Here is a 25,968-nt window from a genome sequence, read left to right on the forward strand (position 1 = left end):
CACTGCACACCGTGCCACAGTAACTCAAACAGGCAACCAGCAAGGCCTCTATGAGGCTCTGCGCATTAGGCTGCTCTGGAAGGTTAGATCGCATGGGATCCACTGAGAGGCAGCTGGCTGGATAGAGGTAGAAACAAGGAACTGCAGATGCTGATCAATACACAAAGGGACACAAAGTGCTGGAGTAACTCAGCGGGTTGGTCATCATCTCTGGAGAACATGGGTAGGTGACGTTTCGGATCAAGACGTCTCAAGAAGTGTCCTGACCCAAAATATCACCTATCCATGTTCTCCAGAGATGCTGCCTGACCCAACACTTTACTTCGGACTGGATAGAGGATTAGCTTCATGGAAGGAAGGAGAAGGTGATGGCGGAAGATTGTTGCAGGTTTGTATGTTAATCAGCATCTGTAAATTGCTCCTAGTGTGTAGGGAGTGGAAGCAAAGGTGGGAAAACATAGAACTAGTGTGAAGAGCTCCGTCCGCCGGCCTGCATCCTACAACATCCTGAAGCCGCAGCCTCCGGTAGGGAAGCACCGATTCGGCACTTAACTTCCGGACCGGTGGGCCTGTCATCTGACCACCCGCAGTGGCGACTGCGGAGGTTATGGCCTCGACCACGGGGGAAAATGGAGGAGGACTGTCTATACTTTGTGCCTTCCACCACAGTGAACAATGCTGTGGTGGATGTTTGTGTTAAATTTTTATTGTGTATTGTGTGTTTTTTTTAATTGTACCGCTGCTGGCAAGTTCATTTCACTGCACTTTATTGTGTATGTGATGAATAAATCTGATTGTCTGTCGATGGTCATCGCGTACTCATTGGGTGAAGGTCCTGTTTCTTTTCTGTAACTCTAAACTAAATGTTGGCATTATATTTCTGAGCCATTCTGTGTTTGAAGAATCTGTTTGAAAGGTACTATAAGGGATCCTTGAACTTCCCGCGTCTTTCCTCGGCTTACTCAAGGATTGTACACGGTCACCCTCCAAGTCACCCATTGGCCGTCCACTGCCACCCCTCGCTGCCACTCCCCCCCCCCCCCCCCCCCCCTCACTCACTCACTCACTCACTCACTCACTCACTCACTCACTCACTCACTCACTCACTCAGCAGCCCCCAGCACATCACCAACCCCCCACCATCACCTCCATCCAAGGACCCCAGCAGCCGTACCCGGTGAAACAGACGGCCACATAGGTTATAGGCGCCGACTTAGGCTATTCGCCCCATCAAATACTTCAGCTCACTGTCGAGTTTATGATATGGATTCTTTTTTGAACAAAGTCGAGCTGCAATAATCCACATTAGCGATACGATACGATAGAACTTTGTTTAATTGATTTGCCAACAGTTATAAAAAACACAAAATATGTGAAACATGAAATTAAAGTGACGAGTGGAAAGGCTTTGGGGCAAAGAGCCAAAGAGTGCGGAGTGTGCGGGTGGTGAGTCTCAGTCTACCCCACGACAGAAGGGGGAGGAGTTGTACAGTTTGATGGAGGGGGTGAGCTGTATTGTCCGGGATGCATCACAGTTTGAGGAGTATCCTCTCCTCCAAGACCACCTCCCATGAATCCAACTCCCACCCCCAGGACGTAGCCAGCCTTCCTGATGAGTTTGTTGATCCTATTGGCGCCTGCAGCCTTCGCCCTGCTGCCTCAGTACACGGCAGCCAAGAAGATGGCACTGGCTGCCACCGATTGGTAGAACATCTGCAGCATCTCACTGCAGATGTTGAAGGAGTGGAGCCTTCTCAAAAAGTACAGCCAGCTCTGTCCCTTCATGTACAGGGCCTCAGCGTTCCTGGACCAGTCCAGTTTACTGTCCATGTACACTCCAAGGTATTTGTACTCCCTGGTATTAGACACAAAATGCTGGAGAAACTCAGCGGGCAGGCAGCATCTCTGGAGAGAAGGAATGGGCAACGTTTTTGGGTCTGAAGAAGGGTCGCGACCTGAAATGTCACCCATTCCTTCTTTCCAGAGATGCTGCCTGTCCCGCTGAGTTACTCCAGCATTTTGTGTCTACCCTCCACATCCATTCTATCCAGGCCTTTCACTATTTGGTAAATTCACCTCCTCTAACTTCCCCATTCTAACCAAACTGCCTCCCGCTCCCCAGGTACTTTCTCCCTTCAACCTATAGAGATGTGACACCTGTCCCTATATCTCCACCCTCACCTCCATCTACAGGCCAAGCAAGGTTGTGATGACTCATTAATCTACACCGCGTTACCAGATTATCTCTCCCATTGTTACGCAAGAGTCACGGTGACCTGACCCAACCAAAGCTGTGACATTCTCACCGTTCTGCACCTAACCTCCTGACCTACAAGGAGAACATGATAAGTCATTCTCATCCACACTGAACGGTGACTATCCCTGCTCCCTGCACACTGCACATCGATTCTGGAACACCAGAAGTCAGCACAGACTTCAGACTCCATTACAAGCTCCCAAATTAATAATATCTCTTCATGTTTTGCGTGCATTTGAGTGAAACAAATCGTATGTAGAACATAGAACAGCACGGCACAGGAATAGGCCCTGTGGCCCACAATGTCTGTGCCGAACATGATGCCAAGACCAACTCTTATCTGCCTGCACGTAATCAATTCATAGCTCATAAGTTCTAGGAGCAGAATTACGCCATTCGGCCCATCGAGTCTACTCCGCCATTCAATCATGGCTGGTCCATCTTTCCCTCGCAACCCCATTGTCCTGCCTTCTTTGACAGTGGGCGACCACTGCTCAGACCACTGTGTCCCCGCTGCAGCATGCAACTGTGCGAGTCTGACCCTAGCAGATACAGCGGCATGTTGGGGAATGGTGCAATGGTTGATTCAGGGCTGGGATGAAATAGAGAGAGAGAAAGCAAGAGACAGAGTGAGAGTGTAGCTTCAAACTACTTTAATTGGGTTTTACTGGACTTTATTTGCACTAAACATTATACCCGTTATCCTGTATGTGTACACTGTGAACGGTTTGATTGTAATCACGTATAGTCATGTCACTGGCTGGTTCGAACACAACAGAAAAGCTTTTCATTGTGCCTCGGCACACGTGACAATATTAAACTGAAGTAAACTTTGAAGAAGGGTCTTGAACCGAAACATCACGTATTCCTTCTCTCCGGAGATGCTGAGTTACTCCAGCTTTTTGTGTCGATCTTCAGTTTAAACCAGCATCTGCAGTTCTTTCCCACACGCCTCCATAGCTGCTGCCTGGCTCGCCGAGTGTTTCCAGAATCTTCTGGTTTTGTGCCGAAATGATTCTGTCTAATCAGATCCAAATGCTGTATTCGATGAGTAATTGATTTCTTTTGTCCACATATTACCATATCCTGACCGACCAAGTCATGGAAAATAATACTTTTAATCGCTATGAATATTGGTCTGGCTAAAAAATAAGCAAGACCGTATGGGAAAAGTGGTAATATAAAGACATTTATACCTCATGAGGAGGCAAGTTTATTAATCTCAGAGGCTATTTGCTTACGTTAAGGAAATATATCATTAAAGTCATAGATCACAGGTCTGTTCACATGGAGTTAATTCTGGCAGTGTTAAACTCTGTGGATTAGTTGTGTTCAAAGGAACTGCAGATGCTGGATTAACTCAGCGGGGCAGGCAGCATCTCTGGAGAGAAGGAATAGGTGACGTTTCGGTTCGAGACGGGTCTCAAGAAAGGTCTCGAGCCGAAATGTCACCCATTCCTTCTCTGCAGAGATGCTGCCTGTCCCGCTGAGTTACTTCAGCTTTTTGTGTCTATCTTCTGTGGATCAATGGTTGTATTATATAAACGCATTATTCCTTATCAGCCAAAGGGGATGATCTGAAAGGAACACATTATGCATGCATTATGTAAACTGCACATTACATTAGTTTAGTTTAATTCAAAGATACAGCGTGAAAACAGGCCATTCGGCCCATCGGGACCACGCCTCGCGGCAATCCCTGTGCACTAGCACTATCCTACACACTGGGGACCATTTACAATCTTTACCAAAGCCAATTAACCTCCAAACCTGTACATCCTTGCTGTGTGGGAAGAAATTGGGGCACCCGGGAAACACCCACGTGGGCACGGGCAGAACGCATAAACTCCATACAGACAGCGCCCGTATTCAGGATCAAACCCGGGTCTCTGGTGCTGTAAGGCAGCAACTCTACAACTGCACAACCGTGCCGCCCCTTGAATTAGTCCTGACCTCCAGTTTTTGTCGTACCCACCATTGGCAAGTTGGTCCTTAAGAGTCACAATCATAATGCGTGGAAACAGGCCCTTCAGCCCAACTTGCCCAAACCGGCCAACTTGTCTCATCCACGCTAGTCTCACCTGCCTGCGTTTGGCCCACATCCCTCAAAACCTACCCTATCCATGTGCCTGTCTAAATGTTTCTTAAACGTTGCGATAGTCCCTGCCTCAACTACCTCCTCTTGCAGTTCGTCCCATACACCCACCACCCTTTGTGTGAAAAAATTACCCCTCAGGCTCCTATTAAATTTTTCCCCTCTCACTTTGTGTGCTCTATGACCTCTGGCTCTTGACCCGCCCTTTCCTGGTCAAGAGAATCTGTGCGTCCACCCGATCTATTCCTCTGATGAATAGAAGCCGGTCTATTTTAAATAGTAAAATCCCCCTTTTAGAACAGGCTTTTGGTGTTGAATCCACATATGTCCTTCTACGGTTAGGAATCAGATTCTGTTTGATGAGGCTCCTGCATTGTGCCTTGGGACACATTTGCTGCAATAACAACACAGTGTTGTTGGCACCAGTAACGCTTTAGTTCAGGGGGAGAAGACCTCTTATTATGTTCCGATGGCTACTCCATAAATCCGATCTGGCAGCTAACAAATGCAGTGCAAACAACCTGAAGATAACATGAGAGCAAGGCTCATTAAGGCCCTGTTGGAGTCGTCCTGTATTGTGCAAAATCTCAGAGGAATTCCTGGAAATAGAAGAGAAAAGCTATTCCTCTCGTGATCTCTCTCGCAGACAGTCATTGGAGCTCATTTAGTTTAGTTTAGTTGAGAGATACAGCGTGGGAACAGGCCGCTCGGCCCACCGACTTCGTGCCGACTGGCGGTTCCCACACACCAACCCTATCCTACATACTAGGGATTATTTACGGGTTTTTTACCAAGCCAATTAGCCGACAAACCCTGCATGTCTTTGGAATGTGGGAGGAAACTGAAGCACCCGGAGAAAAGCCATGGGGGTCACATGGGGAACGTACAAACTCCGTACAGGCAGCGCCTGTAGTCAGCATCACACCTGCTGCTGTAAGGCAGCAACTCTACCGCTGCACCACTGTGCTGCATGCTCTCTCTCTCTTGTCGGTCAACTGCATTAGCCACCCATGAGACGGAAATCAAGTGCTTAAAATAATAAATTAAACGAGTATACATCGAGTCATGCGGCACGGAAACAGATGCTTCGGCCCAACGCCCACGCTGACCAAGGTGCCCTACTATAGTACTTGCACCTGCCTGCATTTGGCCCCATATCTCTCTAAATCTTTCCCATTTGTGTACCTGTCCAAATGTTATAGTGCCTGCCTCAATTACCTCCTCTCATTCTATACACCCATCACCCTCTGAGAGAAAATGTTGCCCATCACATTCCCCACCAACATTAAACCTATGTCTATTGGTTCTTGATTCCCCTACCCTGGGAAAAAATCTCTTTGCATTCACCCTATCTATTCCCCCATGATATTATACACCACACAGAAAAGGTGGAGGCCAAAACTGTGGCATCTAGACGTCGCCCAGTTAAACCCTTTACACCGTGTGTAGGATAATGCTAGTGTACAAGTTCTCCCACTGCGTCATTTAGTTTAGTTTAGAGATACAACGCGGAAACAGGCCCTTCGGCCCATCGAGTCCGTTCCGACCAGCGATCCCTGCACACTAACACTATTCTACACACACAAGGGACAATTTTTTACATTTATACCAAGCCAATTAAACTACCAACCTGTATGTCTTTGGAGTGTAGGAGGAAACCAAATATCTCAGAGAAAACCCACGCAGGTCATGGGGAGAACGTACAAACTCGGTGCAGACAGGCACCCGTAGTCAGGATCGAACCCTGGTCTCTGGCGCTGTAAGCAAGTAGTTCAACCACTGCACTACTGTGCCGCCCATGTGGGAACATAAACTATCACATCTCAGTGGGATTACCTTAAATTATCGTCCAAAGTCCACTAGCCTCAGTGCCAATGTTTAATGTGCCCATGAAGCAGATGTCCTACCAGCTCTGTGGCAAAACTTCATCACTGGTCCCACTGTGGGCCTGCCACTCCCTACTATCTGATGACCTGTCCAAATGGCTTTTGCCTGCATGGCTTGTTTCCTTCCCCAGGAGGTTCGTAAGTCACAGGAGCAGAATTCGGCCATCCAGCGCATCGAATCTACTCCGCAAATCAATCACGGCTGATCTATCTGTCCCTCAACCACATTCTCTTCACTTCTCCCCGTAACCCCCGACATTCTTACTAATCAAGAATCTGGTCATCTACGCCTGAAAATGTCCAATGACATGATCTCCACAACCGTCTGTGGCAATAAATTCCACAGATTCCTCGTCATCTCTTTTCTAAAGGTATGTCCTTTTATTCTGAGGCTATGGCCTCTGGCGCTAGACTGTCCCACTAGTGGAAACATCCTCTCCACCATCTGAAAGAAAATACAAGAGTCTGAAAACTGTGACCACCAGGTTCAAGAATACCTTCTTCCCATGACCACCAGCGTTTGAACACTACACAACACTATCCTCTGTAGCTACAAACTTCTGTGAACTGTGTCTTTGGCAGCACTAAGAGCTTTGGTTTGTGTATTTGTATTTGTATCGATGGGCGAAGGGCCTGTTATATTGGTCCGAAGGGCCTGATATAGGCCCTGATACAGGCCCTTTGGACCAATGATTCAGTGTCAACCAGTAAGCCCTTCACACTAAAACTAAACTAAGTCCTTAAGTTCATAAGTTATTGGAGACCCTGCTTCAGACCCGAAACATCACCCATTCCTCCTATCCAGAGATGCTGCCTGACCCGCTGAACCAAAACCTTGCAAAACGTACTGAAATGAAAAGGCAGCATCAGCGTGAAGATTCCTACACTACTGGCTACTCGTGGCAGTAGGGCAGGGAATCTGCTATCCTAACCTGACCTTGTACCCACATGAATGTTGCCCACACGTAACTGACCCCTGAAATGACATGTCCACTTGCTCTGAATAATGGTGTCACCCATAGCCCATGGAACTCTTCACACATATCCCTGCAAATTTGAGCCCTAGTACCTCCCTTCCATTTACTCCATCTCCACCTTACGCTGCCTCGGCAAGGCCACCACCATAGGCACACACGGTCACTCCCTCTTCACCCCTCTCCCATCAGGCAAAAGGTAAAGAAGTGTGAAAACGTACTCCTCCAGGTTCAGGGACAGTTTCTTCCCAGCTGTTATCAGGCAACTGAACTGTCTTCTCACCAACTAGAGATCAGTCCTGATCACCCATCGACCACATTGGAGACCTTCAAATTATCTTTAATTGGACTTTACTGACATTTACCTTGCACGAAACGTTATACCCTTTATCCTGTATCTCTAGATGTAGATGGCTCGATTGTAATCATGTGTAGTCTTTCCGCTGACTGGTTAGCAAACAAAAGCTTTTCACTGTACCTCTGTACACGTGACAATAAATTAAATTAAACTTCTATGTAGGAATTGCTTGTTACACGTCTGATAAAACTCATTTTTGCCTCCCTCTCGCCCCCCCTCCCTCCAAACCAAATGTATTTCAGTTCTCAAGATTCATATCTGGAAAGGGTGCTGAGAAGATTTACGAAGACGTTGCCAGGACTCGACGGCCTGAGCTACAGGGAGAGGTTGAGTAGGCTGGGACTCTGTCTCCTGGAGTACAGGAGGAGGAGGGGTGATCTTCTAGTGTACAAAATCATGAGAAGAATAGATCGGGTAGAGTAGACGCACCAAGTCTCTCGCCCAGAGTAGGGGAATCGAGAACCAGAGGACATAGCTTTAAGGTGAGTGGGGAAAGAACAGTCTGAGATTGCGCGGCTGTTTTGTGAGGGATGTCGTGTCATGCCCAGAAGGAGAAGGAATGAATGAAGTACCCCTCAAAGAAATATACAGGCTTCAGAATGATGCAGACTGGCCTTGAACAAATGAGGATTCACCCCAAATTGTTCCCCATTTTTGAGTTTTAGTTTTAGTTTTAGAGATGCAATCCGGATATAGGCCCTTTGGACCAATGATTCAGTGCCAACCAGCGAGCCCTTCACACTAACACTATCCAACACACACTAGGGCCAATTACAGTGTATACCAGGCCAATTAGCCTACAAACCTGCATGTTTTTAGAGTGAGGGAGGAAACTGGAGCATCCCGGAGAAACCCACGGAAGTCACAGGGAGAACGGACAAACTCCGTACAGATAGTACCCGTAGTCAGGATCGAACCAGGGACTCTGGCGCTGCAAGGTAGCAACTCTACCGCTGAACCACTGTGCCTCCCCTGGTAACTGGGATGTATGTGGGATTGTTGAGGCCTGTAAGTATCTCTGAAGCAGACGTTTCCTTCACAGCTGGACGGTCATACCTGCAGCTGTATGGTCACCCGACCAACCACGTTAAAAGGAGGTGGAAGCATTTTCCACTTTAAAATGATGTTTAAATAGAATATTTCGGACAAAATATTTTTAGACTGCTGATGCCAACATCTATGCAGCACCACTAAAAACTTTGAGACGCACCATCAAGCTAAACCTGATACGGTGCCTATAAAACCCTTCTCCCTTATGAAGATCTGCTATTATTAAAAAAAAAGGAAAATAAACTCTTTGTAAAACTGGATAGTTTTAAAGGCAAAATGATCTCCTCTCCCTTTCAAGTTATTGTTAAGGCACAAGGCAGAACTCCCTCTGCATTAAACTAAACAGATGACTCATGCAATACCTCGGATGATATTTCCACTGTGCAGTTTGATGACCAAGCGCAGACACATAGCTGTGGATTTCCTATCGTTGGGTAGTGGAATAAAATAGCAGGCATACTTCACGAAGGGCTCTCAAAATCTTCCAGACAGTTGGCCGTTCTTCCAGTCCGCACTGGCTAAGTCCAGGGTCAAACCCCTAAGACATCAGGGAAGGTTACTTTACACAGGCTGTGAATGCGAGGAGGCAGCTGGATCTAATGGGAAAGGGAAAATCTTTGGCACAGCATCTGGTAGCCCTTAATTTATTAACTCTGTTAAACTTTACTAACCCAACTATTCGACATTTGGGGTGGCACAGTGGCAGAGTTGCTGCCTGGCAGTGCCAGAGATCCTGAACACGGGTACTGTCTGTGTGAAGTTTGTACGTTCCCTCCGTGACCTGCGTGGGTTTTCCCCGAATGCTCCGGTTTCCACCCACACTCCAAAGACGTGCAGGTTTGTAGGTTCATTGACTTCGGTAAAATTGTAAATTGACCCTAGTGCGTGGAGGACAGTGTTAGTGTGCGGGGATCGCTGGTCAGAGTGGACTTTGTAGTGGACCGAAGGGCCTGCTTCCGCGCTGTATCTCTAAACTAAACTAATCAAGTAAAAGCTACTTGGCCCGTTTGCTTCCCACGCTCCCACACCACAAAGTTACAGTGGATACTTTAGAATCCCCTGGGTTAACCAGCTGACATTTCAGACCTGCCCACAGCCTAAACAAACATCAGTGACAGGAAATCTGTCATGGAGGTTTTTTTTCCCATTTTACAATTCAAAGTTGTGACATGACAATATTTCTCCAACTTGGTCGAAACTAACAAATATGAATTGCAATGTTTGAACCAGGTCAACCAAATACAACTACACTAATAGAATCTTTATTAAGGCTTTAGAGATCCAGTGTGCGGAAACAGGCCCTTCAGCCCACCCAGTCTGTGCCAACCGGCCATCATGCCTACACTAACCTACACACACTAATGTCCCTGTCCCACTTAGGAAACCTGAACGGAAACCTCTGGAGACCTTGCGCCCCACCCAAGGTTTCCGTGAGGTTCCCGGAGGTTTTGGTCACTCTCCCTAATGGTGGAATGTGGTTTCCGCGTAGTCGAGGCTTCTTCTATGTTCCTGCGATTATTTAAAAAAAAACAAAACCGGCCTCTACTAAAAATAGGTTGCCATTTGGTCGAACCCAGTGGAGTGGGGTTGCTATTTACTTACAGGCAGTCGAAGGCAATGTCTTTCGTTGACCGGCCATTTGCTGACTGACTTAGAAGATCCGCCGGAAGGTAAAATGCCCGCTAACTTTATTAAACTTCTTAAAACTGTCTCCAGTTCTTCTCCTCCCCTTCTCCCCCCCATCTCTCTCCCCCCCATCTCTCTCCCCTTCTTTCCCCTTCTCTCCCTCCCTCCCGCGCTCTCTAAAGGACTTACCGTGCTCTGTGGCAGCCGTTTACCTTCCTCTTCATCGCGCAGACAGCGCTCCTCCGCTGTCCCTGGCCCCCACCTTCGCGATGTGTGTGTGTGTGTGTGTGCGCGTGTGTGTGTGTGTGTGTGTGTGTGTGTGTGTGTGTGTGTGTGTGTGTGGTTGGTAGCAAAGATCCTGTGGGATCTTTGGTCTGTAGAAGCAGCCCACACTTCGGTCGATGCTTTCCAGGCAAGTGACCAAAACCTCTGGCGACTCATGGAAACCTTGAGTGGGGCGCAAGGTCACCAAAGGTTTCCGTTCAGGTTTCCTAAGTGGGACAAGGGCATGAGGGACAATTTTGTAATTTACTGGAACCAATTAACCTATAAACCCGTACGTCTTTGGAGTGTGGGAGAAAATTGGAGCTTTTCCTTAACTATTTAAAAACTAATATATCATCTATGGTTCCCAGTCCCAAAGTGCCTCACCACTGACATCTCAGTCTCTTGTTCTGCTCTATTTTTCAAGAGTAGTTTGAACTTAGCTCTCTCCCCATTCAGAATATCAATGTATCTTCATGTATATTGCCCGAGGCTACTTTCCTGAACACATTTAGCAAATTCCACACCATCTAAGCCCCTAACATTCTAGCAGTCCTAGTTCATTTTAGCAATATTAATCTCAGTTGAAAAAATGGCTTGGTCAAATCAACTAATTCCTGCCAGATTGGTGGGTTTTCAATGAAAAGTGTTTTCATCACATACGCATTCTATAGCGCCTGTCACAAACTTATTCTTCCTCAAAGCACTTTGAGTCATAGAGTCATAGAGTTAGAGTTGTACAGTGCAGAAACAGGCCCTTCAGCCAACCCCATCCATGCTGACCATTGTACTTATCTTATGTGCCATTTACCTGCATTTGGTCTGTCACCTTCTGATTAGGTCCTCGGTTAGGTCTTAAAAAATGGTGCCAAAACCTGACGACTTGCGTAAAGTCACAGTGTACTCTTCCTATATACTTGTACTTAATAGAGTAATACATCGTAGACACAGGCGCTTCGGCCCAACTTGCCATGCAGACCAACATGCCCCATCTACACTAGTCCCACCTGCCTGTGTTTGGCCCACATCCTATCCATTTTAAATGTTTCTTAAACATTGCAATAGTACCTGCCTCAACTACCTCCTCGGGCAGCTCGTTCCATACCCCTACCATCCTTTGGGTAAAAAGGTCACCCCTCAGGTTCCTATTAAATCTCCCCCCCCCCTCCACACACCTTAAACCTATGTACCTATGTCCTCTGGTTCTCGATTCCCCTATTCTGGGCAAAAGAAGAACTAAGATTGTGCTGATGTATAGTAATATTTTCACTGAACTGGGACAATAAAGTACCATCGAACCATTAAATGTTGTGATTACCTGCCTCCACTATCTTTTCAGGCAGAACATTCCATATTCCAAATTTTCCCCTGGTGAACCCAATCCCCCTCAAATCCCCTCTAGAATTCCTACCTCTCAGCTTATATCTTTGCTTTTTTGTTTTAGATACCCCCATCAAGAGGAAAAAAATGGTGCTGTCTGTTTATCCCCTTCGTAACTTTGCGCATCACTCAGCCTCCTTCTCTCTAGGGAAAACAAACTCAACCGATCAAAAGTAACTGGCCCAGCGGCAGAATTGCTGCCTTACAGTGCCAGAGGCCCAGGTTCCATCTTGACTATGCGTGCGTCAGTACAGAGTTTGTACGTCTTCCCTGTGACCCACGTGGGTTTTCTCTGGGTGCTCTGGTTTCCTCCCATACTCTAAAGACATACAGGTTTGTAGCTTAATAGGATTTGCTAAGTTGTCAAATTGGCTCTGGTGTGTAGGATAGTGCTAGTATACGGAGAGATCACTGGCTGGCACCGGCTACTTGGCCCGAAGTACCTGTTTCCGAGCTGTATCTCTAAAGTCTAAACAGAAATGTTCCAAATCGAGGTCTTATTTATGAACAAAATATGCACCAAATGGTGCCCTTGGACTTCCAAATACCAGAGGCCAAACCACTGTATAAAACATAGTAGCCAAAGAACTGGGTATAAAATCATAGTGACGTAATGTGGAATCGTTTTACCCGCTGTGCAACATGTGTCTGCTCAGGCCTTCATCTGCCAAAGAGCAAAGAAGTTCCCAGAACACATGTGCTATAGTTTTTCAAAATGCATTTGCGATGTTTGTTTGGTTGCTTGTTTGTTTGTCTTTTTGCACAAAGTCTGCGAGCATTGCCACTTTTCATTTCACTGCACATCTCGTATGTGTATGTGACAAATAAACTTGACTTGACTTGATGTGGGTGAGATGCCAAGGGTGCCTAAGAAGCCTGACCCTACTCTTGTTCAGGAGATGACTGACATGATTAATTGAGAATGAACTTCACAGTCTTCATACTGTTACCCTGGAAAGTCCAAGTTATCTTCATCTCACTCATCTAATATCTAACTCACCAATTTCAGACAGCATTTCACACTTTCTGTTCTTGCTGCATTCAAGGTATTGTCATTTTGTAATTTCTGCATTTCTGCTTCTCCCATTTGCGCAAAATGCGGGCAAATGGGACTAGCTTAAATGAGGGGCCTTGGTCTGTATGGGCCGAAGGGCCTGTTTTTCTGCTAAGGCTCAATGACTCAATGTCATGTTCTTTACTCCCAGTGAGTTTTCCTCACAATACTGTTCTCATTTACCAATTAATCTCCCGGGCCCTACACACAGACGTAGACCTTTTCTCTTGTAACAAAACAAAAATGTTTTAAAGATTTGTGAAGTATTTATCTTGGTGCAAACCCATAGATGTGTCCCAGTCAAAATTAAACCAGACGGAGGCCTCTTGTGGCTTAATGCCTAATCATTCGTGCAGCTAACATGATCCAATAGATATTTGATGAAGTATCTACACACTTAAGACTTCTCCCCAATCTGTCTGTCTCACTCAGTACAGTTTGCACACCACAATCGATGCACATTCTGGGAGGCCAACAGCAAGTGCCACGATGCAAATCTTCTACTAGATTACAAGCACGATTTTTCATTGTACCCGCGCCACGCCACACCAGCTAATGACAACAAACTGACTTGTTGATTCAAGATGGCGGTGGCAGCCATTGACGCAGTAGAACAATGGAGCCAGTGAGTGGGCAGCGGATGCACCTCCCGCACATGTGGTGGCGCTCTGGGTGCTCTGAGGTCAGCTGCGGGCGGCAACCTGGGACACGGAGGTCGAATGGTAGCCGTGTGAGGCAAGGGGTGGTGTGTTCCTGGGTCGATGTGTCAGGATCGGGGCGTTGGTGGAGTGGGCCGCTGGAGGCCTTGCAGCGGCCTGGGACTCGATTAGAGGGCGGCACTTCAAGGGGCCATGCTCATGGATGGGACGTAGCCTGCAGTGGCACGGAGCAGTGAAGGACAATGACGGCATTGCCTGGCCAGGCTGACTGACCTCTGCCACTGACACACTGCTGCCAGCAAGACAAGGAAGGGGTGATATGGTCAAGATAAGATTCTACATTTTCAACAACTTTGGAGTAAAATCATACAAAATGATGCTGGAAACACTGACTCTGGTGTACTGTCTCAGTGTAATCTACTATTCTTACACTCTTGCATGATCATGCCTATGTATAGTCAGAATTTTACTGACCTGTATGCAAAAAAATAATTTCACTGCACCTAGGTATATGTTACAATATAGTACCATTGGACCAGAACGTAATGCAAAACAAGACTACAGTCACAAATACAGCAGAGCTATTTTAAAATCCTGTTTTGTAAACAGTCAAAACATATTTCTGAAGGTGTAATTAATCCAGCTCGACAATATCATTTGCATTGCGATGCATATATATATGACACTATGAAGAACATAAACAGAAATATATATATATATTTAAATCAATGAAACATTGCCAAGTAATAAATGGGAATACCAGTTTGCCGTGGAAATAGTTATCAGACTCAATTAGGATTTTACCACTTGGGTAATAGCATGGGCACTCTTATTCTCTGCTTAAGTGACAGAATAAACACATTTTCACTGCAGATGCTCAATACAATCAGATTCAGATTCAATCTTTATTGTCATTGTGCAGTGTACAGTACAGAGACAACAAAATGCAGTTAGCATCTCACCCAGAAGAGCGAACATAGAATAATGAGCAGTAAAATATATATATGTACAAACAGTAATACAATGGCAGCTCACCAGTGACAGCAGAGTCAGAGCGAGAGAGAACTACACAATGTTTGGTCCTATAAATACTGGTAGAGCCACTGCCTCACAGCCCCAGTGACTCCAGTTCGATCCTGACCTCGGGTGCGGTCTGTGTGTAGTTCGCACATTCTCCCTGTGACTGCGTGGATCTCCGGTTTCCTCCAATATCCCAAAGACGCATGGGTTAGTAAGTTATTCACTCTCTGTAAATTGACCCGAATGAGTAGGGAATGGATGAGAAATGGGGATAACATAGAACTAGTGTGAACAGTTCGAAACAGTTCGAAGGGCCTGTTTCCATGCTAAACTATCTCTAAACTAAAGCTAAACTAAACATGTAAAAGACATTTGGACAAGTACATGGAAAGGAAAGATTTTGAGCAGTATGGACTAAATACGGGCAGGTGGGACTAGTGCAGATGGGGCACCTTGGTGAACAAGGGCAAGTTGTGACAGAGGGCCTGTTTCCGTGCTGTATGACTATGAAGACCACAAACAGGCCCCACAGCCCATCCACTTCATTCTGACCATCTACCACTGATTTAGACTTAGACTTAGATCCTTTATTTGTCATTTACACTGATCCTACATTAAACCCTCCTTTTATACTCTCCATATTCTTACCAATCCCCCCAGACTCTACTTATCTACACGCTAGGGGTAATTTACAATAGCCAGTTAATCTATGTGCTTGCACGCTTTTGGACGCGAGAGGAAACCAGAGCACCTGAAGGAAATCCACACGATCACACGGAGAACATGCAAACTCCACACAGAGAGGTGAGGATTGAGCGTGGGTCTTTGGCGCTGTGAGGCAGCAGCTCTACCAACTGCACCGTTGCACCACAGTGCTGACCAAACAAACACAGTCATAGCTGGACACTGATTCCACAGCCCAATGCAGAGCAATGCAGTTGAGACCCTCTAATTCTTCACCACTCTGCTACCTCACAGAGCTACCGGAATGCCAACAAAGTACACATCAACTTTGGCTCGCACTTCAGAAACATTGCTGTCCTTTCACGGAGTTGAGGTCATTGTAACATTTTGTAAAACCTTCAAACACTTCAGCCTCACTGTGCAGTTTAAGATAAGGAGACTTCTTTTTTGAATGTAGTAGAGCTGCATCAATCCACTTTAGCGAAGGTTCATGTTCATAACTTATAGGAGCAGAATTAAGCCATTCTGCCCAGCAAGTCTACTCCGCCATTCAATTATGGCTGATCCATCTTTCCCTCTCAACCTCATTCTGGAGGGCTTCTCCCCATAACCCGTGACACTCTTACTAATCAAGAATCTTTCAAACTCCACCTTAAAAATATCCATTAACGGCCTCCACAGCCGCCTGTGGCAATGAATTCCACAGATTCACCACCCTCTCAGGGCCGGCCTTAAGCCGATTGGACCGATTTTTCCAAATTGGGACCTGCGCCCAAGGGGGGCCCCGCGTTAATTTTCCGTATTTCATATGGAAATACAAATTTGCTTTGTTAAATAAAGTTTAAAAAAAACATTTGCCATACGGATTTTTTTACAAAACTTACATGGATAACAAGTGCTACACGGCCATCAGACACAAACGATGTGCTAACTACTACTGTAGCACTTATTAACAGACAGTAGTTAACAAGTAGTTATACAATGTGCCATCAATGCATCGATCCATATTCCTCAGTAGACAAAAATGTTGGAGAAACTTAGCGGCTGAGGCTGCATCTATGGAGCGAAGGAAATATGCAATGTTTCGGGTCGAAACCCTTCTTCAGACCCGGCTATTTCCTTCGCTCTATAGATGCTGCCTCAAGCCCTGTCCCATTGTGCGAGTTCACCCAAGATCTTAAAATCTCTGTGTTGCATCTCTGCCCCTATCTTCAAATTCCCACTTTGAAATAAAATACAACTTTCGACTTAAAAATTTTGCAGCAGGATCGCGATTAGTCGATTCCCATGCATTTTCAATCATCGTTCGATTCAGTGTAATTTTCACACCTGGTATATGTAGGTTTTTTTTAAGATACAGTACATTACAATAAATTTTTTCAAACATACCTGGCACTAAATGCACGAACATTAAGGTGGTTACAAACGATAATAAATGAATATAATTTCAAAGTGAAATAGGAGATTTCCGTGGAAAGAAACATAGAAACATAGAAAATATGCCATTCGGCCCTTCGAGCCTGCACCGCCATTCGATATGATCATGGCTGATCATCCAACTCAGAAAGAATATTTTACCAGAATATAAGGTGAGGTCGCTGCAAAATGCTCACTTAAAACAATACGCCGTCAACTCAGGATTGTTTTTCTTAGCCCCTGAACGGTGTTTCACTCTAACCTCGTACCTCGCGTATTAATCGTTTCATAGCCTAATAGCCATTAAGGGAATAGGAAAAAGTTCTGGGATAGAAACGCCATAGAAAATAGGTGCCATTCGGCCCTTCGAGCCTGCACCACCATTCGATATGATCATGGCTGATCATCCAACTCAGAAAGAATATTTTACCAGAATATAAGGTGAGGTCGCTGCAAAATGCTCACTTAAAACAATACGCCGTCAACTCAGGATTGTTTCTTAGCCCCTGACAGGTGTTTCAATCTAACCTCGTAGCTCGCTATTAATCGATTCATAGCTAATAATTTACATTCCTCGTCCGTATTGAACTTCTAAAAATGCAAACGCTTCAGGTTACGCTTCTTGTGTAGTGGTAAGGGGGGGGGGGTGGATTGCTCAGATAAAATACCATATATTTGCATTTATATAGCGATCCTGCTGCGAAATTTTAAAGTCGAAAGTTGTATTTTAATTCAAAGTGGGAATTGGAAGATATGCGGTTAAAACTCACTGCAGCGGCAACGTTCCAAATGATCACATTCCAGAAACACCCACTCGCAAGATGATTTAAATGCTCATTTTTGTTGGACAATCATGTCATAAGAGCTTCTAAATCATCTATATTTTGTGTTATTGTCTATCCATAGTTAATATTTTTATACTAAATATACACAACAGTTTTAGCCAAATGTATTGTGCAAAACATAATTTTGATTATCTTGAGTGGATGTTTCTAGATTAATTTATGGGAATTAAACATTAAATTCCTTCCGTCTGGCATATAAATTCATGACAGTGAGATTTAAAAATCATGTTATATTGTGAATTCTTGTGTGAATGGGATTAGTTTGTTATTTGGATACTTAGGCTATTTTTAAAAATTATCTTTTTCTTAAGAAATTGAATCTACAGGACATTCTTAATGGGAAAGTAGTGGGCAGAAAGGCATGTCATGCGTGGTTTGAAGAGCAAAAACTTGTAGTTTACAATGCCAAAATTGAAAAGTTGAGGAAAAACAAGGTGTACAGAGTTGTTTATTGGTTACAATCTGAGGAGTATGATGATGTTACTGGTTATGGTATGCCAATGTACCAGCTAGCAATTGATCTTCTCCATAAAGACTTGGTATATTGCTAGAAATTGTAATTTATTTACATATCTGTTACGGACTTACAGCATATAATACAATAATATTCAAGTTCTGATCTTGAGAATATCACATTTTTGAATTTTCAAGGCAGTCTGGGTGTTTATTACTATTTCCGTCACAATGGTCAATTTTGTAATTAGCTACAATTAGGTAATTAACTAATTATATGCTTTAATTTCAGGTCATCCAAGTAAGATGTTTTATATTTGTTTCAGAATGCTTCAATCTATAATAACTGAAAATTTCATTCAATTCTCTTAATTTTTAAGAAAGTTATGGGCTTTTGACTGTCCTCGATCACAGCTTTTGTGTTAAGTCAATGGAAAAGCAATAGGGAACAAGATGCTAATTTCCGAGTATGAAAATGGCCATAACTTTTTTTAATACTGAAGATATGAAAGTGAATTAGGTGTCAAATTAAACTTCTTTTTATGCTTTATCTGATGGTAATAAATTACAGACTTGATTTTTAAAATCTCAAAATTTTGTAACATTGCTAGAAAATGTACCTGAATCTTGGAGGCCGAAGGTTAGGTTGTGAGCCAAGAAAGATAGACTTTGTTATCCCTCAGTACACCAACATCAAGAACGATGTTGCTGTACTGAGGGATAGCCAAGTCCATCCATCATTGCTAGCAGCTGATGGGAAGCGGCTGTAAAGTGTGAAGCGGCTGTAAAAGACAGCGCTGCTGGGGGTGGGTGGGAGAGTTTCTTTCACAGCGTGTGGATAGTCTGTCCAGGGGTAAAGTTGCGGGGAGGGCAGGAGCGTTGAGAAGGAGGGGGTCGGGGATCATCCACTCAAGAGCGGGTCAGCGGGCGATGGATAACAGGACAGCGGGCGGTGGAGCTTACTCCGTGTGTCAGTGCGAGTAACCTCAATTGATCCCTTGTTCGCGCTGACACAGGAGTAAGCTCCACTGCCCGCTGTGATGTTATCCATCACCCGTTGACCCACTCCACTCTATCATCTTTGCTCTTGAGCTGATCCCCTCACTGTTCAGACGGAGAGCACTGCCAGAGGTGAGCGGGCTGGCAGAAGGCGCTGAGATGGCAGTCGGTTCCGCTGTCCATTGATGGCGGCCGCTCATAGCCACGCGAGCTGCTTCCCTCCTCGGCCACAATGTGGTTGCTCCGCGCCCGGAGCGCCGCAGCAGCGGTGAGTGAGTGAGTTACTGGCATGAACCCTACCTCCTCCTTCTCAACGCTCCTGCTATCCCTGCAAACTTTACCCCTGGCTAGGCTCCCCACACGCTGTGAAAGGAACTCTCCCCCGAATTGTCATATTACTCACGACACGCGACTCATTTATAATTATTTATTTATATTTCTATGAAAATTGTCCCCAATTGGGCCCCGCACATCCTAAGACCGGCCCTGCACCCTCTGACTAAAGAAATTCCTCATCTCCTTTGCAAAGGTACATCCTTTTATTCTGAGGCTATGATCCTAGACTCTCCCGCTAGTGGAAACATCCTCTCCACATGCACTCTATCCAGGCCTTTCACTATTCGGAGGTTTCCCCTCATCCGTCTAGACTCCAGCGAGTACAGGCCCAGTGCCTTCAAACACTCATCATATGTTAACCCACTCAACCCTGGGATCATACTCGTCAACCTCCCCTGGACCCTCCCCAGCGCCAGCACATCCTTCCACAGATGTGGGGCCAAAACTGTTCACAATACTCCAAATGTGGTCTGAGCAAATGGTGGTGTACTCACTACTGTGCACAATCGATGAGCTGGTACTCGTTGGACCTCTCGAAGCACGCCTTCACACCCTCGTCATCCCAAAGTGCTTTTGCGTGATCAAAAAATTCCTGTAACAGGAGGAAAAGTTCTGTTAAATAAACATGATACAAAACTAACAGGTGACTTTTATTTATCAAATTTATCAAATTGAAACATGCCACTTTATACCATGGAGATACAAGGAACTGCACATGTGGGGTTTACAACTGCTACAATTTACAACTTTTACTGAAGCACTTTGTGTCTCTTTATACCATTTCTGTTTTTCATTCACTCACAGTTTCTATCATCTACCTGTTTCATTCTTCGAAATCCACCTCCCCTTACCTGGCTTTAGTTCAAGAGTCTGAAGGAGCGTCCTGACCCGAAATGGTACCCATGCTTTTATCTCCAGAGATGTGGCCTGACCCACTGAGTACTCCAGCACTTTGTGTCTATCTTCAGTGTAAACCAGCACCTGCATTTCCTTTCTCCACAGGATTTAATTTAGTTTATAGTTTAGTTGAGTTCAGAGATATAGGTCGTTCAACCCACTGAGTCTGTGCTGAACAGCAATCACACCATATCCCAGCCATATCCTACACACACTTGGGACAATTTACAATTTTTACTGAAGCCAATTAACCTGTACGTCTTTGGAGTGTGGGGGGAAACCGGAGCACCCGGAGAAAGCCCACGCAGTCGCAGGGAGAATGTGCAAACTCCGTACAGGCAGCAACAGTAGTCAGGATCAAACCTGGGTCTCTGGCGCTGTGAGGCAGCAACTCTACCATTGCTCCATCGTGTCGCCCCAAATCTTTACACCTTTGTACATGTCTTTGTACATGAGAGAGTTAGATTTAGCTCTTAGGGCTATCGGAATCATGGGATATGCGGAAAAAGCAGGAACGGGGTACTGATTTTGAATGAACAGCCATGATCATATTGAATGGCAGTGCTGGCTTGAAGGGCCGAATGGCCTACTCCTGCACCTATTTTCTACGTTTTTATGTCCTGCCCATGGACTTCAGATGAGGTTGCTCCTTACTGGCTACAAAGGTATGGATTTATGTGTCTGACTGATGACAATTTTATCTTTCAAAGAGTAAATTATTTTTAAATCAAAGGAATCCAATCTTCCAGATTGAGCCTGGAGATCCATTGAACTAAGAACAAAAGAGGAGAAAATGCTTATAAAAATAAAGTAACAAAGACCACACTTCTCCTGCACCACTTCATTTAGTCGAAGGACGGTCTTTAGAATTTCACCAACTTCAATTCCCCTGACTAATGAATCTTATCCAGTAAATAAAAAATGCTTTTCAATCTACTGGTGTTTCAGAACCACTCAATTATCAAAATTATAGTTAAAAATAGATATTTCTGTGCCCAGTAGTAAAGATTGACTATCTTGACATCCTCACTCTGATTTAAGTACCTTTTCTGACAGGTTGTTGATTAGTCATACAGCTGAGAAACAGGCCCTTTGGCCTAACTTGCCAACATGTCCCATCTATACTAGTCCCACCTGCCTGCGTTTAGCCTATATACCTCTAAACCTGCCTTATCCATGTACCTGTCTAAATGCTTTTTAATCATTGCGATAGTATTACCCTCAACTACCTCCCCCAGCTGTTCATCCCATTCACCACGGTGGCGCAGCGGTAGAGTTGCTGTCTTACCGCACCAGAGACCCGGGTTTGATCTTGACTACAGGTGCTGTCCGTACGGGGTTTGAACGTTTTCCCCGTGACCTGCGTGGGTTTCCTCCGGGTGCTCCGGTTTCCTCTCGCACTCCAAAAACATACAGAATTAGAGGCTAATTGGCTTTGGTTAAATTGTAAATTGTCGCTTGTGTGTAGGATCGTGTTAGTGTGGGCGGCTCGGACTTGGTGGGTTGAAGGGCCTGTTTCTGCGCTGTATCCCTAAACTAAACCCTTTGTATGAAAGTTACCCCTCAAGTTCCTATTAAATCTTCCCCCCCACACCCTAAACATATAGTTCTCGATCCCCTACTCTGGGCAAGAGACTCTGTGCGTCTACTCGATCTATTCCTCTCATGATTTTGTTCACGATTATCAACGCTTTAACAATTTTTCTTGAATCCCATTGCTAGCTTCAATGAGCAGATGAGTGAGAAAGCCCATACGGTCATGGGGAGAACGTACAAACTCAGTAGACACAGCACCCATAGTCAGGATTGAACCCAGGTCTCTGGTGCTATAAGGCAGCAACTCTACTGCTGCACCACTGTGACAAACAATTATCATATTTGTGGGAGCATCCTGTCTGAAGGTTAACCCATCAATAATGTTAGCGGCCAACATTTCCTGAATTATAAAAGTAACTACACAAATAATAACTGTGAGTCTACCAAGTGCATTGGAACAATCTTTAACGTAAAAGATGCCATGTAAAAATTAGTCTTTCTTTCTTATTGGAGTTAAATGTAACAAATTGCTAGGAGATCACCTTAATATTTGGTATGGGTATTTTTATGGCAGAGATGACCAGATACTTGATTAGTAAGGGTGTCAAGGGTTATGGGGAACAGGCAGAAGAATGGGATTGAGAGGGAAAGATAGATCAGCCATGCTTGAATGGCGGTGTACACTTGAGGGGCCAAATGACTTACATATGAACTACGTTGAAGGAGGTATTTCAGTCAAAGTGTTGGAGGAAGGAAATGCAGATGCTGGTTTATATAGAAGAAAGACACAAAATGCTGGAGTAACTCAGTGGGTCAGGTGTATCTCTGGAGAAAATGAATATTTGACGTTTTGACACGAAAAGCCTATTCCAATTTTTCCCCAGAAATGATGCCTGACCCATGGAGTTACTCCAGCATTTTGTGCCTAATTTCAGTCAATGTTACATCAACACCCGGGTAATGGTTGAAGAGTCATTAAAAGTCTTTAAAAACTGCCACCCTGGTACCCAAAGGATTAAATTACTGACTGCACACGAGAACCTTCCCCAGTAGACCGCGTGTTTGTGCCGCTCGCTACATCCATTGTGGGTTGAACACCAGGGAATGTGCTCCTCTGACTACTCACAGATCTGGGATACTTTCTTCTACTTAGGCAGTGTCCCAACTCGAAACATCACCCATTATTTTTCTCCAGAGTGCTATCTGACCCGCCGAATTGCACCAGCACTTTGTGCCGTATTTACTGTGACCCAGCATCTATTCCTTGTTTCTCCTCAGCCTTAATTTGGATGATCAGCCATGATCATATTGAATGGCAGAGCTGGCTCAAATGATGGTAGGTATATGAAACGGGCTGCCAGAAAATTGTGGCAGAATGGTGCAGCGGTAGAGTTGTTGCCTTACAGTAGCGATGTTACAATACTTACCTTCATCGTCACTGCAGTTCTGCCACTGGCCATGTGGGGAGGGGGGGGGGGGGCGGGATTAAAATGCCGTTTTGTACTGCCTATCGGAGGTGGATTTCCTCGGGCTGCTAAACTGGAATAATCGATCCGCCTCCCATTCGCGCTATTTTAAAAAAATATCGCTGTACAATTTAATATTTGGATTAAAATAAAAAGTGACTTTGAACGCCCTCAATGCCTACAACGTGACGAATCGCAAGAATGGGATGAAACAGAGTGCAAGTCATCTATTTTACCTATAATCTTGCTTCTTGGGATGGCTTTAATTTAATTTTACGTTGCGAAAATGTGATTTGGGCCCCGTACAAACCGGCAATGTTTTTCCTGCCGATATGGGGTTCAAATTCACCGCAAATGCAACGTTCCAATGGATCACGTTCCAGAAGTAAGATGATTAAAATGCCCATTTTCTTTGGAGATAAGCCGTCTAAAGTGTCTATATTTTGTGTTATTCTCTCTCTCCATGATCATTATTTTTAAACTAAATATTCACAACAATTTGAGTCACATGTGCAAAAAACAATAATTTGATTTTATTTTGGGTAGATGTTTCTAGATTAATTTATGGGAATTAAACATTAAATTCCTTCCATCTGGCATATACATTCATGACAGTGAGATTTAAAAATCATGTTATATTGTGAATTCTTGGTTTGTTATTTGGATACTTAGGCTATTTAAAAAAAATATCCTTTTCTTAAGAAATTGGAATCTACAGGACATTATTAATGGGAAAGTAGTGGGCAGAAAGGCATGTCATGTGTGGTTTGAAGAGCAAAAACTTGTAGTTTACAATGCCAAAATTGTAAAGTTGTGGAAAAACAAGGTGTACAGAGTTGCTTATTGGTTACCATCACAAGGAGTATGATGATGCTACTGATTATGATATGCCAATGTACCAGCTAGCAACTGATCTTCATAAAGACCTGGTCTATTGCTAGAAATTGTAATTTATTTACATATCTGTTACGGACTTACAGCATATAATACAATAATATTCAAATTCTGATCTTGAGAATATCACATTTTTGAATTTTCAAGGCAGTCTGGGTGTTTCTATTTCCGTCACAATGGTCAATTTTGTAATTAGCTACAATAAGGTAATTAACTAATTATATGCTTTAATTTCAGGTCATCCAAGTAAGATGTTTTATATTTGTTTCAGAATGCTTCAATCCATAATAACTGAACATTTCATTCAGTTCTCTTAATTTTTAAGAAAGTTATGGGCTTTTGACTGTCCTCGATCACAGCTTTTGTGTCAAGTCAATGGAAAAGCAATAGGGAACAAGATGATAATTTCCGAGTATGAAAACGGCCATAACATTTTTAATACTGAAGATATGAAAGTGAATTAGGTGTCAAATTAAACTTATTTTTATGTTTTATCTGATGAGATAAATTGTAGACTTGATTTTTAAAATCTCAAAATGTTGTAACATTGCTACTTGCAGTGCTGCAGACCCGGGTACAATCCTGTCTATGGGTGCTATTGTACGGCGTTTGTACATTCTCCCCATGACCGCGTGGATTTTAATTGGGTGCCCAGGTTTCCTCCCACACTCCAAAGACGTATAGGTTTGTTGATTAATTCACTTCTGTTAATTATAAAATTGTCCCTAGTGCGTAGGTTAGTATTAGTGTACGGGTTGATCGCTGGTCAACGTAGACACGGTGGGCCGAATGGCCTGTTTCCGTGCTGTATCTCTAAACTAAACAAAACTTAAAGAGGTACTAGAGGCATTTCCTATCACAACATTCAAAATTTGGACAGGTTCATGGATTAGAGGGATAGGGGTCAAAAGCAGGCAGGGAGGACTAGTATAGATGGGGCTTATTGGGCAGCATGGGCAGGTTGGGCTGAAGGGCCTGTTTCCCCACTATGACTCAATGCCTCACTAGTACATGAGATTTAGTATAGTTTAGAAATACTTCCCTTTGGCCCACTGAGTCTACACCGACCAGTGATCCCCGCATACCAACACTACCCTACACACTAGGGACAGTTTACAATGTTACCAAGCCAATTAACCAACAAACCTGTACGTCTTTGGAGTGGGGGAGGAAACCGGAGATCCTGGAGAAAACCCATGCAGTCACAGAGAGAACATGCAAACTCTGTACAGACAGCACCCGTACTCAGGATCGGACCCAGGTCCCTGGCGCTGTAAAGCAGCAACCGCTGTAAAAGCACTGTACCGCTGCGCCACCGTGCCAGAGGATGCTGGTTTAACAAAAAAAAAAGGCACAAAGTGCTGGAGGTACCATAAATGTGGTCTGACATACACAAACGTGTCTGTAGCCAGGCACTTAATGGGCACAACAGAGGCTGCTTGTGCTCATGTTGACTCCCAGCAGTTGCCAGAGTATGAAGAATTAATCACCTTCCCGTGGGCACAGCTATGATCTTTTCATTCCAAAGACATGGAACCATGAGTTATGCTGGACTGAAACCTTCACTGCCTCTTCCAGCACACTTCACAGTGCCAATGGCCTGGGCATTCACTGGGTCCTCATTTCCCTTTGACCAATCTCTGCCTCAAGCTAAATCTAGTGCTGCCTTTCAGTCCTCATTCCTGTGTGTATTACTCACATGGAGGCTCGATTGTTGCACCTCAGTCAAGGTAGTCGAGTTTAGTTTATTGTCACGTGTACTGAGGTACTGTGAAAAGCTTTTGCTGCGTGCTAACCAGTCAGTGGACTGACTTCCATG

At 44.5% G+C, this 25,968-nt stretch overlaps 1 protein-coding gene across 2 annotated transcripts in view; it reads right to left on the reverse strand.

Moving 5' to 3' along the window:
- Window positions 1–25,968, reverse strand: part of LOC129696467 (guanine nucleotide-binding protein G(s) subunit alpha-like) — a 219,322-nt gene that overhangs the window by 53,134 nt on the left and 140,220 nt on the right. For both annotated transcript variants that reach the window (XM_055634388.1, XM_055634390.1), the window contains exon 5: window positions 19,851–19,948. In XM_055634388.1, coding sequence (XP_055490363.1) covers window positions 19,851–19,948 — 98 coding nt within the window. The remainder of the gene's footprint in view (window positions 1–19,850; window positions 19,949–25,968) is intronic.

The sequence above is a fragment of the Leucoraja erinacea genome, chromosome 4, assembly GCF_028641065.1.
Source record: "Leucoraja erinacea ecotype New England chromosome 4, Leri_hhj_1, whole genome shotgun sequence".
Lineage (NCBI taxonomy): Eukaryota > Metazoa > Chordata > Chondrichthyes > Rajiformes > Rajidae > Leucoraja > Leucoraja erinaceus.